The sequence below is a fragment of the Mastigoproctus giganteus genome, chromosome 8, assembly GCF_048544385.1.
Source record: "Mastigoproctus giganteus isolate SK-2022 chromosome 8, ASM4854438v1, whole genome shotgun sequence".
NCBI classification, from domain to species: Eukaryota; Metazoa; Arthropoda; class Arachnida; order Uropygi; family Thelyphonidae; genus Mastigoproctus; species Mastigoproctus giganteus.
Window position 1 is genome coordinate 123,698,289 of NC_143582.1, and position 19,431 is coordinate 123,717,719.

The following is a 19,431-nucleotide window of genomic DNA, read 5'->3' on the forward strand; positions in this document are numbered from 1 at the left end:
ATACTAAATGTTATGCCAGTTCCAATTTCTCATAGGCAGATATGCTATCTTCATGAAATAGCCATACCCAGGCCTTCTGTTATACATTAAAACACAAGTTGTTCACTCTAAATCACTCTCAGTTTATTAACTATGTAGAATATTTGGTGTTTGTAAATTGAGAGTTTACTTTAGTGGTAACACAAGTGATAAAATTATGTTACTGATCATTTCCAAGTTTTATCATTTAATTTTGAGTATGTTTGCAGTATGATTTTCTATTGTATGTTTGCAGCAAACTCTGGAGCTTCGTCACAGGAGAATATTTGATGGTCACTCATATGGTGTTTCTTATCTAGCTTGGAGTCCTGATGATTCTTATTTAATAGCTTGTGGTTCTGATGATTGCTCAGATTTATGGGTGTGGAACGTTGAGGTATGCTTTCAGTTGTGATTTGATATGTATATATTAAGGCAGAAAAAATACGAAGCAAAACTTGTAAATATAAAACTTCATTGCCAAGCTAAATATTTTTAAATAGAATTAATGAGGAAAGTTTTTAAGAAAGTAAATAACTTGATTAACTAGGTCCTTTGGGTTAGGTGAAGCTGATGAAACTTGTTATTGTCTAAAAGTCTGAAATGAGCTGCAAAAAAGTACCTAACAGAATAACTTCTTACCAAAAAAAAAAAAAAAAAAAACCCTGACTTATTCTTCTCAGGGGATCAGTTCAGCTGGGGAAGGTTGAAATTGGTCAGTAGAATCCATCCCACCATTGGAGTATTTCTAAACCTGGCCAGAACATTTCATTTGCACTGAAAATAATAATAATAAAACTATTGAAGGTCTAAGGCAGGGTTTCTCAACTGGGGTTCTACAAGATGCCGCCTGGGGTTCGCAAGTGATCTTGATTGAAAAAAAATAATAATGAACATTTGAACTTAACGTACTGTGCGATGCTTTATGTAGTACTTTACATTTGTCATATGTAGTACTTTACATTTGTCAATGTTAAACTTCATTTGCCACTTCAGCCCATCTGCTCAACTTTTCTAGATCCTGTTGCAGCAGTGTACTGTCATTAGTGTCATTAACAATCCTGCCAACCTTCGTATCATCTGCAAACTTGGACATTAAGCCTGATATACCATCATCAGTATCATTTGTTGTTAACAGGAGAGACTGCTTCTACAGGGATGGGATACACTTAAATAAAAAGGGTGCAAGAACGTTTGCTGATGCTATCGAGGCAGTGTTAGGTGGGTCGGAAAACTGCTAGATTGGGGGGATACAAGGACTAGTAGATTAACAGTAGCCACTGGCAGAGGTGAAAGTGATTCTTGCACTGCTTCTATTGGAATGAGCCACAGCCTGGAAAATAAGATGCAGAATATTTCAGAGACTGCTGGGAATCATTGGGGTACAAGTAAACACATGGGTTGTGTGAGGGTAGCTAAGAAAAAGAACAGGTGCATGTATACTTGCGTGTACACCAATGCTAGGTGTTCAGTAAATGAATTTGAGGTATTGCTCAAAACATCAAAGGCAGATATTGTGGGGATTTCAGAGACTTGGTGTCACACAGATATAAGGAATGCAGAACTGGAATTTGGGGAGTACAATGTCTACAGAAGGCATAGACAGGATAGGAAGGGAGGAGGGGTTATGCTATTAGTTAAGAAATACATAAAATCCAAGGAAGTGAAGCCAGTCGAAATTGCTGGACAGTGCAGTGTCGAGTCAGTTTGGTGTGACATAAGCATTGGGAGATCAAAATTGAGAGTAGTAGTGTGCTGTAGGCCTAATGACTCTGATGAGTATAATAAGAAATTGTACAGGGAAATAGAGTGGGCCAGTAAATCAGAGAGTCTTATAATGGGCGATTTTAATTTCCCAGATATTGACTGGAATTTGGGGGCTGGTCACTCACACACTAGCAAGGCTTTTGTGGATTTATTGGATGATTGTTTTCTACATCAGCGTGTTCGGGAGGCAACTAGAGGGAGTAATACTCTTTATTTGATTATCAGTAGTGATTGTTCATACATTAAGAATCTGCAGGTAAATGAACCACTAGGTGGCAGTGATCACAGTGTGCTGAAGTGGGATTTACTCAAAGAGGTAACTACCATTAGGGGTAAAGGGAAGGGTTATTGCTTTCGTAAAGGCGACTGCGATGGACTGAGACAGTATTTAAATTCTATACAGTGGGACCAACTGATGATGTTACCACCAGCAAATTCAAAATGGGAAGCATTCAAAGAACTTATCTTGGAAGCTACTAGGCTTTACATACCAACTAAGAAATATTGTTCAAGGTTTAGGCCAAAGTGAATGTCAGATGAACTAATGAGACATATGGCAGAGAAGAAAAATGCATGGGATACATACAAATTAACACGTGACACAGAAGCCTATGATAGATACAAGTTGATCTGTAACCAAGTTACAAAGGAGGTTAGGCAGGCGAAGGCCGATTACGAGAAATCTTTGGCAAGGGATGCAAAGAAAAACAGCAAAGAGTTCTTTACTTATGTAAACTCTAGAAGGAAGGGGATGAATCAGATTGGTCCACTTGATATCGATGATTCAACTGTTGATGATCATGCTCAGGTAGCTAACAAACTAAATGAATATTTTGCATCGACATTCACACATGAGGAGTTATTCAGCGAGGGGAATGCCAGAGGTGTATTCAACTCTGGCAGTAAGCTAGGGAATCTTGTAATAACTGAGAGAAAAGTGGAGGAGAAATTGTTGAAGATAAATACGAGAAAGGCACCTGGGGTGGATGGGATCTATGCAGTTATATTAAAGGAGGCAGCAAAGGAAGTAAGCAAACCCTTATCCATAATTATGAGAGCTTCCTTGGACTCAGAGGAAGTACCCATGGACTGGAGATGTGCAAATGTGACCCCAATTCACAAAGGAGGATCAAAGGGCAACACAAGTAATTATAGACCTGTTAGTTTAATTTCTGTTCCTGGAAAATTAATGGAGGCACTGGTTAAAGAAGCACTGCAGGATCATCTAGACAAGACTTCAGTTATAGCTCAGACACAGCATGGTTTTGTTAAGGGGAAGTCTTGCCTGACCAATTTGATTGGATACTATGATGCAGTCACAAAAGAACTGGGTGCAGGTAATAACTTTGATATTATATACTTGGATCTTAGAAAGGCTTTTGATACTGTTGCACATGGAAGACTGCTGTACAAATTGGAGCAGTGTGGCATTGGAGGCAAATTGCTGCAATGGGTAAAGGGGTTGTTGAGGGGGAGAAGACAGAGAGTGGTAATCAATGGACACTGCTCATCGTGGACTAATGTTATTAGTGGAGTCCCTCAGGGTTCGGTATTGGGTCCATTATTGTGTTCTGTATTTATAAATGATATTGATGATGGTATATCAAGCTAAATGTCCAAGTTTGCAGACGATATGAAGGTTGGCAGGGTTGTCAAGGACACTACTGACACTATGCTGCTGCAACAGGATTTGGAAAGGTTGAGCAGATGGGCTGAGAGGTGGCAAATGAAGTTTAACATTGACAAATGTAAATTACTACATATGGGAAACAGCAACCCCAGAGCAACGTATCAACTCTGTGGTACTACACTGACAGTGGTAGAGAATGAAAGGGACCTGGGGGTGGTTGTGCAGGCAGATATGAAGTTTTCTGAGCAGTGAAGACGGGCTGCAAGAGTAGCTCATGGTGTGTTGTCGATGATATATAGGAATTTTTCTAGCAGGGATAAGGAGGTGATTATTCCCTTGTATAAGGCAATGGTCAGGCCACACCTAGAGTACTGTATACAGGTCTGGAGGCCTCATTTGAAGAAGTATGTAGAGATGCTGGAACGAGTACAGAGAAGGGCAACAAGATTAGTGAATGGAACAAAGGGGTGCTCTTACGAAGAAAAGCTTAAGTTTTGCAAATTAGAGTGTCTGGAGACTAGGCACCAGCGAGGTGATCTGATAGAGGTGTATAAAGCCTTGAATAGTTTGAGCATGCTCAATGCTGATGGAATTCTTCCTCTTGCTCAGAATAATCACCTGAGAGGGCATAAATTCAAATTGAGGAAAGACAGATGTAGGATAGACGTGAGGAAATTTGCCTTTAGCCAGCGGGTGGTTGGTTGGTGGAACAGACGTCCATCCCTTGTCGTGGAAGTTGATAGCCTAAATAACTTTAAAGCTCAGCTGGACAGGATTTCGAACGAACAGAGGGGTGAAGTGGAAGTGGTTATTTTTTATTTATTTATTATTTAATTTTTTTTTTTGGCTGATGCTGCATAAGCTTGCTTTCTTGCATCAAATGCCTCTACTAATGCTAATTTATAAATACAGAAAACAAAAATTGTAAAATCATTCAAACATATATTACAATGCAGATAGTCACTAAGAAACACAAATACTTAAAATATCTTTGTTCCCCTCACCAGTCTTGTTGCCCTCCTCTGTACTTGTTCTAGCAACTCTGCATCCTAAAATGAGGCTTCCAGACCTGTACTCAATATTCAAGGTGTGGCATGACCATTGCCTTATATAAGGTGATAATCAATTCCTTTTCCTTCTATCAAAATTCCTATATATCATTGACCCTCAGGTCTCTTTCATTCTCATCTGCCCAACTTTTTCAGATCCTGTTGCAGCAGCATACTGTCATTACTCTTATTAACAACCCTGCCAACCTTTGTATCATCTGCAAACTTTGACATTAAGCTTGATATACCTTCATCAATATCATTTATAAATATACAAAACAACAATGGGCCCAACACCGAACCCTGGGGACACCAATAATAATATTAGTCCACGAGGAGCAGCGCCCATTGATTACCACTCTCTGTCACTGGCACCTCTGTAGCCAGGTGGGCAGGAGCAGCAGTGCGAAGCACACATTCTTGATTAGACCGGGGTTCGGGCCTGTGACCACCAAATACGGAGGATGCGGAAAGGTCAGGGATTGACCACCGCATATCTCCGGAGCAATATGGCCTTAGTTGCTAATGCTCCTAAAAACCAAATAGCAAACAAACCACTCTGTCTTCTCCCACTCAATCATCCTTTTATCCATTGTAGCAACTTGACCTTAAGGCCATACTTCTCCAATTTGTGCAGTAGTCTTCCATGTACAAGACAGTATCAAAAGCTTTTCAGAAATCCAAGTATATGATAACAAAATTATTTTTTGCATCCAGTTCCTTTGTGAACACATTATAGTATCCAATCAAATTGTTCAGACAAGACTTTCCCTTAACAGACCCATGGTGTGTCTGAATTTTTACTGCAGTCTTGTTTAGAAGATCCTGCAGTGATTCTTTAACCAGAGAATATTATTTTCATTGGAACAGAAGTCATACTAACAGTCTGTAATTACTCATGTCACCCTTTTATCCCCCCCCTTTGTGAATTGGAGATACATTTATTTGAGTACTGCATACAGGTCTGTAGGCCTCATTTTAGGAAGGATGTAGATTTGCTTGAGTGTGTACAGCAAACATTGCTGTACATACTCAAGAAAGGCAACAAGATTGGTGAGGGGAATGAAGGGATCCTCTTACCAAGAGAGGCCCAAGTTCTTCAAATTCTAGCAGCTGGAGACTAGGCACATGCGAGGTGATCTGATTGGGATGTTTAAGGCCTTGAATGGGTTGAGCATGCTGAATTCTGATGGGATTCTTCCACTTGTTCAGATTACGAACCCAAGGGGGCATAAATTCAAATTGAGGAAAGACAGATGTAGAATAGATGTGTGGAAATTTGCCTTTAGCCAGTGGGTGGTTAATTGCTGGAACAAACTTCCATCTGTCGTTGTGGAAGTTGATAGGTTAAATAAATTTAAGGAGGAACTGGACAAACATTTAGAGAGAATTGTTTTGTAAATTTTTTTTTTTTTTGGCTGATGCTGCATAAGCTCATACACTTGCTTTCTTGTATCACATGCCACTACTACTATCTCCCGTCCGTGGGGACTTCCCCTGAGTCCAAGGATGCTCTCATAATTATGGCTTAGGGTTTGCTTACTTCCTTTACTGCCTCCTTTTGATATAATTGAATAGATCTCATCTACTCCAGGTGCCTTTCTTATGTTTAACTTCAACAATTTCTCCTCCACTTTGCTCTCAGTTATTACAGAATCATTTAACTCCCTGTTAGATTTTGATAAACATCTGGCCTTCTCCTTGAATAACTCATGTGTGAATTTAGATGCAGAATGCTCATTTACTTTAGCAGCTATCTGAGAATGATCATCTTCAGTCAAACCATTGATATCAAATGGTTTGATGATCATTGGCTTGCCCTAACCACCTTTGTGACTTGATTACAGACTAGCTTATATCTGCCATAGGCTTCTGTGTCTCCTGATAATTTATATGCATCCCATGCATTGTTCTTCTCTGCCACGAGTCTCATTAGTTCATCAGACATCCAATTGGGCCTCAACCTAGAACAGTATTTCTTAGTTGGAACAAAAAAACCTTATAGCTTCCAAAATTACTTCCTTGGATGCTTTCCATTTAGAATTTGCTGTTGCTAACATCATCAGTTGGTCCCAATGTTTAGAATTTAAAAAATCTCTGCGAATACTGTAGTCACCTTTAGAAAGCAAAAACCCTTCCCTTTACCCCTGATGGTAGTTACATCTTTAAGTAAATCCCATCCCAGTACACTGTGATCACTGCCACCTAGTGGTTCCTTTTTCTGTAAATTCTTAATGCATGAATAATCATTGCTGATAACACTACCCAACATGATTTTTACCTCCAGCAAATCAATGGTTGTTTCTGGTCAAATTTTATGTATAGAATTTAAAATCAGTCATAAAAATTTCCTATCACTTCTCAGTTTTTAGGTATAGGTAGATAACTGGATTCTGTACGAAGATACCATTACTGTTTGAAATACAATTTTTAAACTTATTAACTTTTGGTTGGTTTTGTTTATTGGGCTAAAAGTTAAGCAAGTACATTATTAATGTTCTTGAAAAATAGTATATTTTGATTTTGATGCACTTTTCCAGACAAGTCAATATTTTTATTAATTTAATTACACCATTCAATTGTTAAATATATAGTGTATAATAAACTATCTACAAGACCATGGGTTCAAATTCTTCAGTTGCTTCTATTTTTTTTTTTTTATGGTAATACATTGTCAAAATGGAGAAGACAAAGCACAGAACTTGCATCAATCATCCAGCAACTTCTGCTGTTTGTGGACACTTAACCCCAAAAACTCAGAGGAAGAAAATATACAATGTCACAAAAGTTGCATATTCATTGTACTTTGGCTGCAAGATCGGTGACCAAGAAAAAAATTTTGCTCCACGTATCTGTTGTATTACTTGTACAATGGACTTAAGGTTGTGGTTATATGGCAAGCTGAGAGCATTACCTTTTGCCATCCCTATGGTGCGGCGTGAGCCCAAGAATCATTTCGACAACTGCTATTTCTGCATGACAAAAATAAAAGATATTTCCAAAAAGAAGTATTCCCATGAGCAATTAGGCCAGTGCCTAATTGCTGATGCGATATTTGAATGGTATATCTTTGGATGGGATATTTTGTCAGTAAAGAACTGCCAGTACCTGTGCCACCAAGATCTTGGGGTATTGGAAGTAGTGGTGAAGGTACAGAAGAATTCATTTTACCAGATATCGTGGAACCATGTATTTCACATGATTTGGACTATGAGTTAGAAAAAGAAAAGGCCCCACACTACATTGAACAAGAAGAATTAAGTGACTTGCTCAGAGACCTGGGCTTTCCCAAAGAGAAGGCTGAATTACTCATTTACCTAACAGAATATTAGAACACAATTTTCATAGTTAGTACTGTGTAGTGTAATTCAAAAAAAAAAAAAAAAAAGTTAAAAAATTAAAAGCATCTCAGTGACATAGTTGCATAGGAAATGTAAACAACGTGGAACTTACTCGCCAAAGGTACAAACATTACAATATACCGTAAGCAAAATGAAGAGTTTTTCAAGATATTTTGCAATGGAAAACAACATGTTTCTGCAAAGATGTCGTTGGTCTTATGCACTAACTGAACATTGATCGCAATACCGCTGAATGGCATTTGTTCATTGATGCGTCAAAGCTAAGTTTGAAAGCAGTATTGCTTCATAATGGAAATACACTCTGCTGTCAATTCCTCTTGTTCATGCTGTTGGCCTGAAAGAAACTTACGATAGTATGTCCCAGATTATTGCTGCTATACGTTACAATGACTATGGTTGGAATATTTGTGGTGATCTCAAAGTGATTGTACTGCTTGTTAGGTTGCAAGGTGGTTTCACTGAAAACTGTTGTTTCCTGTGTTTGTGAGCTAGTTGTGCAACAGCCAAACACTACGTCGTACAATACTGGGACAAGGGAGAGATGAATATATTCCCAGCAGAAGTAATGTAAAGTATGTTCCATTGGTTGATCCACAAAAGGTTTTTCTTCAACCTTTACACATCAAGCTTGGACTGATTAAGAATTTCACTAAGGCACTGGATAAAGAAAGCAGAGGATTCGCATATTTACTGAAAATGTTTCCAAATTTATCTTATGCAAAACTGAAGGAAGGAATTTTCATAGGCCCTCAAATAAGAAAGCTCCTGAAAGCTGAAAAATTTCAAAGAAACCTGAATGATATTGAACTGGCTGCTTGGAGATCTTTTAAGGCTGTGGTGCACGGATACCTTGGAAAGAGAAAAGAAGAGAACTATGAGGAACCGGTGACAAACTTGCTGAAATGTTACAAGAACATGGAGTGCTGAATGTCATTGAAAATGCATTTCCTTCATTCCCATCTGGATTTCCTCCCTGAAAACTTAGCAGATGTCAGTGATGAACACGGAGAGCGCTTCTACTAGGACGTATCTGCAATGGAAAAACGATACCAAGGTCGCTGGGATTCTGCCATGATGGAAGATTACTGCTGGTTCCTTAAATGGGAAAGCAATCTTAAATATAAAAGGAAATCACTGAGTGGGAAACATGTCTAAGAAACATATTGTGTGTAATAATTACAACCATGTATGCTGATATCGTATAAAAACAAGACTTTTAAAAAATGCGTATCTTTTGATTTAGACATAACAGAAGTAAAAGATTGATATTTTCCTAATCAGGACATTAATTTTGTTCAGAATAACCAACTTTCATTCCAGAGGTATGACAAAAAAAAATTTTGTGGGGTTGTGTAATCAGATCGATAGTGTTACTCCCTCTTGTTGCCTCTCTAGCATTCTGTTGTAGAAAACAGTCATCCAATAAAAGCCTTTCTAGTGTGCAAGTGACCAACCAACAAGTTCCAGTCAATATCTGGGAAGTTAAAATCCCCCATTATAAGGCACTTTTTTATTTACTGGCCCATTCTATTTCTCTGTATAATTGTTCATTGTACTCATCGGAGTCATTAGGCCTATAACAAACACCCACCCCGATTTTTGCTTTCCCAGTGCTTATGTCACACCAAACTGACTCAACATTGCACTGTCCACCTTTGTCAACTGGATGCACTTCCTTAGATTTTGTGTTTCTTAACCAACAGCATAACCCCTCCTCCCTTCCTTCTAAATTGTCTGTCCTGTCTATCTTTTCTGTACACACTCTACTCTGCCAATTCCAATTCTGCACTGCTCATAACTGTGTGACGCCATGTCTCTGATATCCCAACAATATCCACCTTTGATGTCTTGACCAGCACTTCAAATTCATCATATTTATTCATCATATTAAATGAACTCCTAGCATTGGTGTACACACAAGTATACATACAGCTGATCTTACCCTTAGTTACTGTAACACAGCCCATGTATTTACTTGTTTCATGACTGTCAGTAGTTCCTGAAATCTCCAGCAACTTACTTTCTGGGCTGTTGCTCATTCTAATAGAAGCAGTGCAAGAATCATGTGAAGCCCCCCAAGTTTGCAGTTTTCCAACCTACCTAACATTGTCCCGAGAGCCTCAGCAAATATTCTTGCAACCTTTCTGTTTAAGTGTATCCCATCCCTGTAGAAGCACTCTCTCCTATTAACAAGCACAGACCATGCTGAGAAAAATTCTACCCCAATGAGCCTAGCACAACCTCTCTGGGGCCAAATTGATTGACAAGGCTCTCGTCATATACTTCCTCCTATCTTGTCTGGGCCAAATTGCAGACACTTTCAAATTTAACCCGAACTTGTTAAATACATATTGATGACATGTCATGCTGAAGAGGTTTTGTGTAACAAACTGAAAAACAACTGCTTCTCTATCTAAGTTTCACAGATTTCATCAATAAATGTCATGCTGTAGCATTTGTAAGGTTTGTAAATTTCAAGAAAACTTTTTCTCTTGCAAATGCAAAGAGTTGTCCAAAACAAGCAAAGGCCAAGATAAGATATTTAATGTTTTCGCTTCCTATCTGGAAACAAAAGGTCTGTCTTGTAGGAACTCTGTTGGCATCTGTACTGATGTGCCTCTTCAATGGTTGGCTCCATGAGAGGTTTCGCCTCTCTTTTGAAAAAAGAAAATCCTGACATCACAGCACACTGCGTGCTGGTGTCAAAAACCCTTGGAAATGAAATGAAAAAAAGTTCTGATAATGCTACAAAAATGGTTCACTTTATTTAACAAGGGCCACTTCATTCGAGAATGTTTAAAAGAACTTTGAAAACTTGGACAAAGAGCACATAAATCTCCTGCTACATACAGAAATCCGGTGGCTTAGCAGAGGAAGAGTTCTCAACAGGGTGTTTGTGCTGAAAGTTGAATTGGAGTGCTTTCAAGAAAATAGTATGCCAGATTTTGCTGAGTGCTTTGAAGATGAAGAATGGCTGCAGAAACTAGACTATTAAGCAGACATTTTGCATCACATGAACCTGTTGAACAAATCTCTGCAAGGCCCTGGAGAAAATGTTTTGACTCGAAGTGACAAGGTACTTGGATTTAAAAGGAAACTGAATTTTTTGGAAAAAACATGTTGCAAAAGGAAATCTTGAAATGTTTCCACTGCTGCTTAGGCTTGAGAGTGTGTGAAGGATATATAAGCAAGTCTCAAGTCTTATTGAATACCACCTGGAAGAACTGCAGAACAAAATTGAACAGTATTTTCCTTCCCTTTCAACATGTGTATGACTGGGTAAGAGACCTTTTCTCTGAATCGTCTGCTCAGCCTGAGAATTTTACTTTGAGAGAAGAGGAAGAACTTTGTGCATTGTAGTCTGATCATACACCCAAGATGATATTTACCGATCTCCCCTAGATAAGGTCTGGATTTCTTTGAATGAAGGGTATCCTGCCATTCATAAGAAAGCAATGAACATTTTGCTACAGTTTTCGACTTTCTTAGATGCATGAGCAAACTTTTTCTTGTTTAACAAGTATCAAGAGCAAGCAGAGATATCATCTCATTTCAGTTGAAGATGAGATCTGTGTGTGCTTATCTCAAGTTTGACCCACAATTGAGTATTTGTGCAGCAAAAAACAAGCACAGGTTTTATATTAAGAGGTAAATTTCATTCTTTATTTTTAGTTTCAAAAATAACACTTTCTATGCATAATAGGCCTATATTAGAGATCAAGAAACCAACACATATGTCTAATAATTTTGTAACTGCTAGGTGTATATTTGAGCTTGATCATGTCACTTTGTAAGAAAATGTTTTTTCAAAGTCTTGTATAAAATTGTGTTTTATGTTATATTTTTATTTGTATTGCTTTGACTTATGGTTTTAGTAGCTTTACTATTTAACATTGTCATTAATTTTCATGTTGTAAATAACTTGGGAACGAGAGTCGCCTTGTGCAGGTGAAGTGTTTACGGCTCCAGCTAATAGAGAAGTTTTCTTAAATTTTTGCTTTTTTATTGACTTAAATTGGCATATTAATGTATTTTCTAGAAGTAGCTTTATATTCCTAGTTGCGATACTTAGTTTAATTTGAACTTCAATAGAGATTTTGTAGGTTATTACTTAGTATAGGTAAGGGTATCCAATCCACGTGTTTTATAAGTTTTTGCAGCTCCAGTGAACACTAAGTTTTTATTTATATTTTGCCGTTTTATTGACTTAATTGTTATATTAAATTATTTTCTATAATTACTTATAGATCTAGTCAAGCTCCTTGGTTTATTTTGAATTTAGATAGTGCGATTTTGAAAGTTAATTAATACTTAGCATCTGTAAATTTACCATTCGTAACTTGCTTGAGGTTGTCACAGACATTCTCTCAGATAAGCCAGACAAGCTGCTTGCTACCTGGGAGTCTAAAAAGCTGATGGAACTGATATTCGGGTGACATTCAAGTCAAGTGGACCCAGTTTCGGCATTGGCCGGATGGTGTGACAGCCAAATCCTCTGCTTGCACCTTCATCATGGTGGGACTGTTAGTAATTCTGGGTATAACCTCCATGCACAAGCACACTGTGGGTAACTACCCAGGTGTGAACCAACGTAAGCAGAGGTCGAGGTGTGGCGCCCACACCACACCACATGGAGGAATGCCGCCCCTCTGTGTTACCAGGCAATACTAGGTGGTAGATGACTCTCATCAACTGGTGCAATACCACCACTTTGCTTATTGGAGGCTTGAAGTGGTGGAACCCATGTTTAGTCTCGAGAGCTAAGTTCCAGTATGGTCAACCCTTCCTCATCTCTTCCATCATGCAGTACGACTGATAACTTTTGAGGTTATGATGAACATGATGGCGAGATCCAATCTTCCTTACATTTCGAGGATACAGCTCTAAAACAGTGTTCGCAGGCTGGCTGCTAGTTAGTACACCGGACCAAACCTATTGGTAACTCTTTAGGAGGTTTACAGATCAGCTAGTGTATAATCTTGCTACCTCTACTCTGCCAGATAGTGACTGGTGGGTGTCCGAGTAGTGTGTATGCGGGAGGCATCGTCAAGGCCATGTTAAATCAAGGATCTGGGTATATTCTTATTATGTGTACGCCATATCCAAAAATTTCATTATTTCATACAGCATGGCCCCTCACTTATCTCAGTTGCCTAAATTAATTGCTGTATGATTCCTTTCACCTCAAATATGGTACTTTTGTATATGTCCGTTCTGATATTCCCTGTCACAGAGACTTGGTAATTTGGAATCTCCTCTCTTCGATCTTCTTTGGCTTAAAATCTCTCTGCCTCATTTTGTCAAATTCATCTGTTGTCTCTACCGTTCTCCCAACTCCACTGATCACTTGGAGTTCTTTGACTTCCTTTCTTTGCAACTTGACTTTCTCCTGTCCAACTTTCCTACCAGTTGGGTAATTTTCCTTGGTGATTTTAATGTTCACAACTCTAGCTGGCTTCCATTTTCTAGTCACACCGACCCAGCTCGACCAGCTGGGTCAGTGTGACTAGAAAATAGTCACACCGACCAAGCAATTACTTATTACCTTGCACATATTGTTCATTTAGCTACAAGGATACTGGACAATCCTAACCACACAGCCAACACATACTTTTTTTTCTCTCACAAACAACCCTTCTAAGGGTTTTTCGCTCTCTGCGTTATTTTTCTTCCAAACAGCTGTTCACTCAGTACAAATCGCAAATCTGCTCTACCATGGAATATTGTTCCCACATCTGGGGCAGTGCCCCCAAAATGTCTGAATGGAATCTAGAAGCTCTCAGGCTTCTAGATTCCATTCAGAAGAGGGCATTTAGGTTAATTAATGACTCATCTCTAACAGAGTCTCTCCACTCCCTGTCTCATAGACGTATTGTTTCTGCTGCATGTCTTTTCTACAGATACTTCCATGGACACTGTTCTTCTGAATTGGCTTCTGTAATTCCCTCTCTCTCTCTTTCAAAACAGTCTGAACATGTGCCGCCACCAGCTAACATCCATTTTCTGTTCGACTTCAAACTCACAGAACCAACTTTTGATCTCCCTCGTTTATACATTCAACTTTCGTTTTCTGGAACAACCTTCTTTTGTACGTATTTTTTGAAAATTAGTCTACAGAAGTTCAAGTCTAATGTCAACAAATATCTTCTTTCATCTTGTCAACCTCCAACGCAAGCAGGGTACTAAGTACTATAGGTTCTAATACCTCACGGTTTTTGGCGTCTTCATAAAAAAAAAATACAATGTATATCTAGAACTAGATAGCGTAAGGTTTAAGGTAAAACTAGATAGCGAAACACGTAGCACAGTATTAGAAAACTAAATACATATAACGACTTAGATTTTACAAACGCAACATTATTAATTAGTACACTAACTTGATAGGAGATATGGAAGTTATATAACGAAACTCAGAGATAAAACTCAATAGTGAGAAAAAATATATATATAGTGTTACAACTGCATTGGGATATAAGTTTAGGGTTATAATTTTGTATTGAAATTGAATCGAAATCATCATTCAGACCAGAGCAGCAAAGTAAAAGGCTGAAGCTAATGAGAGTGCTGTGGCTCAGGGGAGTCCTGAGGGGATCAGTTGCCTTTTAAAATGTAGTCCTTGTTTGATGTTTGTAGAGCAATCTGGGATGGGACATGATATTGCCAAAATGTATTAAACACTCAAATATCTAGCACATTTTATTTACACCGAAGGCCACTACGCCAAGTTTCAAATGCTGCCAACATATCATATTTTGAAGGTTTAATATTGCCCTCATTTTCATCCAAATCATTGCCGATATTGTCACTAGTTCTTTGTATAATCTCCAAAATGTTGGAGTTATTCAGCTCAGATATTCAGCTACTATGACATCATTATCAACTTCTAAAAATATGTCAAGAACTGTTTCTGCATTGGTCAAACCTCCTGCTTGGAGCATCTTTCCAAGATGTTCAATATCTTGTAGTAGTTCATCCCTCTCATCGCTGTTAAATGGCATTTTAGCAAAAACCTGCTTTTGAAAAACAATACTTAATCGTTGTTTCCATCACTTCACACTTTCACAAACTCTGATATGCATATCTGCAAATCTATAACAGAATCTGTATGTTGGTTGGTTTCTATTCTCAATATAATTTTTTTAGTATGTACCTTCGTTTCGATAGTGCATTTTCAGATTCTTGATCATGCACTGGCTGCGTTTAGCCGAGCTATTTGGAGTGAAGAAAACAAGCTTCACACGTGTAAGTTTAAAAATTACTGAGCGAAGGTGAGTAGGGCAGTTGTCGGTTATCAACGTGATTTTTCTGTTTTCTTTCATCGTCTTTCTATCGAAATTTAAAATCCACTGTTAAAAAATTTTGCTTGTCATCCAAGATTTTTTTATAGTTGTAGTCCAACTCTAACGACTTTACTCCTTTGATACATCAAGGTTGTTTACTTTTGCCTATTACCGAAAGCTTCAGTTTTTCCTTACCAGCCATATTTGTACCAACTAAGAGTGTAATTCTCTCCTTACTGTCTTTACCACCTAAACATTTTTCACCTTTAAAAGTCAGTGTCTTATTTGCAAACATTTATAAAATAAACCTGTTTCATCAACGTTGAATATGTCTTTGGGCTTGTAGTCCTCAATCATTTTTTTCAAAACTGTTTCTTTGCAATTGATATCATCTTCTTCGATTACAACTCCTCTTTCACCAGAAAAAGCTTTTTCAGGTAAGCCGTGATGTTTTCCCACTACACTCAGAGTTCCTCTTACATATTGTAAGGTTACTTGAACATCAGCTAAAACAAAACTGATTTAGGGACCACATGTACCTGCCATGAAATTTAGTGAAAGTGTGGATGACTCATTTCTGCGAAACAACAGATGAATTTCCAGGATAAAGGAAAATCACTATTTCCAAGGTCTCTAATACAGTAGAAAGCAGATTGACCAGAGACATTGTCTGCATCTGGAATATGCTTTAATCTTTGCAAATGGCTGTAGACACATAGAGAGCAGTTAACCAGTGTGACTTCTCTGTACAATAGAGGTGATTGTATAGGTTTTATGGGCACCACTAAATTGTGGAATGTTTTAGCTCTAAATTTGTGCGCTTAAGAATTAATCCCTTTAGCTCTTAATTCTATCTTTCTACAGCATCAGCTCTATTGCCTAAAGGCCAGAGGTGCAAACAATGAGTACCCAGGTCTCTTGAAATCAGTTCATTATATGAAAATTTTCTTTGTTATACGGAAACTATTTTAAATGTAATGACCAGGGGGAAATCAAAAAAATTCACTAAATGGAAAAATTTGCTATATGTAAGTACGTTAAGGAGAGGTCCAACTGTAGCTCTTAAACAATATATTTAAAATTTAATAACCCTAAAACTAGTAGGTATCTCAAAGGGGGGTTGCATAGAAAGGATATTGTTTGTTTTTTAAAACTCAAAACAAAATGTATGACTCAGATCTCTGATACTTCAGTATTGCACATTGATTGAAGGTTGTGGTGACAGAAGATTATTCACATTAACATTGGAAGAGGCATATGATGCAAGGAAGCAAGCTCATACAGCATCAAATAAAAAAATATATATATAAAAAACTACCCATTTCACCCAACCATTAGCTCCAAAAGTCTTGTCCATTTCTTCCTTGATTTTATTTAAGCTATCACAATACCAGATGGAAGTTTATTCCAGCAATCAACTACCCGCAGGCTAAAGGCAAATTTACTCACATGAGGGGCCATAAATTCATATTCAAGAAACTATCTTTCTTCTGTTTGAATTTATGCCTCCTCAGGTGCATAATCTGAGCAAGAGGAAGAATCCCATCAGCATTGAGCTTGCTCAAACTGTTAAAGACATTTATACACCTCAGTCAGATCACCTCACAGATGCCTAGTCTCCAGACTCTGCAGTTTGCAGAACTTGAGCCTTTCTTAGTAAGAGCAACCCTTTATTCCACTCACCAGACTCATTGCCCTTCTCTGCATCCTTACTAAAATGAGGCCTCCAGACTTGTATACAGTACTCAAGGTGACCTGACCATTGCCTTATAAAAAGAGATACTCAACTTCTTATCTCTGCTAGCAAAATTCCTGTATATCATTGACAGGATCCCTCGAGCTACTCTGGCCATCTGTCTGCACTGCTCAGAAAACTTCATATCTGACTTCCGGTGTTAGCTGATCCTTTTAATAGTGATCATTTTCTGATTATTTGCTCATTACAAACAGAGATAACTGTAAATCCTGATCGACAATCCATTGGAAGTTTAGAAAGGCAAACTGGGGTAGCTATTCTGCCTATATATATCTAGACAGACTTTACATTCAAAAATAACCCATTAATGATGTAACTGCATACATAACCAATCGGATTCTGACAGCATCCGATGCATCTATTCCAAAATCCAAGACATATCGCATTCACCAGAATCACATGGAATACAGATTGCCTTCGTGCCAAACAGGAGAAAAACCATGTGTGGAATAATTTCCGAAAGTATCCTACCACAACTAACTTAATCGCTTATAAGTGATTTAAAGCTGAAACAAGGCAAGTTATACGGAAAGCGAAATGTGATTTGTGGATTGCCTTTACCTCAGCCATCACAAAAGACAGCGACACCCAGCTCACTTGGAGAAGGATACAGGCCCTAAATGGCAAATTTGCTCAGCTGCCCTCTCTGATATTGCATTGGAAAGGGAAAGACGTGTCTACTCTTGAAGTTGCTAATGCACTAGCAGAATCATTTGCCACAATCTTTGCTTATTCTTCCTATGCATTCTGCTTTCAAAACATTGAAGCAGCTGCAGAACGGCATAAAATCTACTTCTTCATGCACTGCTTCTTTCACTACAACCAACATCATCAACAGAATTCAAAGAATCATTAAATAGATCATCCAATAGTGCCGCAGGCACAGATGGTATTGATTACATTATGCTGAAGCATTTACCTGAAAAGGACTTGCTGAAAAGGAAAAGATCCTTCCCTGGTTCAAAATTAATGGCCCATATCTCTCATGAGCTGTTTGGGTAAAATTTTCGAAAGGGTGGTTCATACAAGGATCACTTACATCCTGGAGTCACAGAATCTCCTGCCAGATCATCAGCCTGCCTTTTGAAAAAATAGATCAACCCTAGATGTTCTCATCAAAGAACTGCAATGCTTTTGTGAGGACACAACATCTAGTCATGGTCAACGTAGATCTTGAAAAGGCATTTGACACTACCTAGCTTCATGGTATTCTTATGGATCTTTACCATCTGGGATTTAGGGGCCATTTGCCTGAAATAATTAAAAATTTCCTGCAATTGCATACTTTTCAGGTCTGGTATAAAAACATACTCTGCTTCTCACATTCAAGATGGAATCCCACAGGAATCAATACTTAGTTCAACACTTTGCAGTTGGAGTTAGCAGTATGACACAAGATATCCCAAAAACTGTTGAAACTTATATGCAGATGATCTTATCATTTGCTGTCAGTCTCAAAATATCAATACCATTGAATGCGAACTCCAACTTGCCATAATCAAAATAGAATCCTGGACTTTGAGGAATGGTTATCAGCTATCAGAAAAGAAATGCACTGCCACTCACTTTTGCAAGCATTTGGCTCTCCATCCTGATCCTGAATTACAAACCAACAGTATTCCAATCCCACTTGTTACTGATGTCAGGTTTCATCGTCTGATATTAGACAGCAAGCTTAATTTCCAAGCTCACATCACTCAATTAAGAAATGCTTGTCTAAAGCATATGAACATAATTCGATCAGTTTCGTCTGTGTCTTGTGGATCTGATCGGTATTCTTAATTCACCTTTACAGAACTTCAATCCGTTTGCACTTAGATTATACTTGTCTAGTATATGACTCTGCCAGAAGCACTACTTTACAGCCGAGTGGGTAAAGTACCTGCCCGGCAACCCAAAGGTCGCGGGTTCGATTCCCACCTCGGGCTTGGATCAAAGTACTGTAAAAACCTTGGGAGGTGCAATATGGCCATGGAGAGGGCGCTGACTCTATTTAAAAGTTACAGCTGACAGTTACAGGCTCCGCAAAAACGATAAGTGTTTGCCTTTTATTTACATGATTATTGTTTTATATTGTACTTAATACGTAGTCATATAGTTATAGTTACGCTGGTTATTTTTTATTTTAATTTAGATAAAGAGTTTTTGTGGATTTTACTTACGATAGGTAAAACCGTTATTTTTGTTCGATTTTTGTAGCCATTGTTTTTGTATACAGGGAATTCAAAGTTTTTGTAGGGAATTCAAATTTTTTAATTGAGGTAGCTCTAACGCATAATTATATAGTAATAGGCTTCACTGTTTCTATTTCATAGTTTCTATTCAAATACTATTGATATTTAATTTATTGATTTTATTAATTTAAACTACCATGCCCCGAACTAGAGCAGCAAAGCAACGGGCACAAAGTGGCAGGAGTGTTGTGACTCGGGGGAGAACTGAGGGGGGCGATTCTCCAACGCGTCACAGCCTAAAAAAATGTGCAACTTGTGAAATGTTTGCCGAACTCTCTGGAACGGAACATGATATTGCCATGGGGGATGTCTTTGTGTGTGCGCGATGTAAGGAG

At 38.2% G+C, this 19,431-nt stretch overlaps 1 protein-coding gene across 3 annotated transcripts in view; it reads left to right on the forward strand.

The window, feature by feature from the left end:
* Positions 1-19,431, forward strand: part of LOC150081797 (WD repeat-containing protein 26) — a 597,339-nt gene that overhangs the window by 374,153 nt on the left and 203,755 nt on the right. For all 3 annotated transcript variants that reach the window (XM_090378893.1, XM_090378894.1, XM_090378895.1), the window contains one exon: positions 275-415. In XM_090378893.1, coding sequence (XP_090235019.1) covers positions 275-415 — 141 coding nt within the window. The remainder of the gene's footprint in view (positions 1-274; positions 416-19,431) is intronic.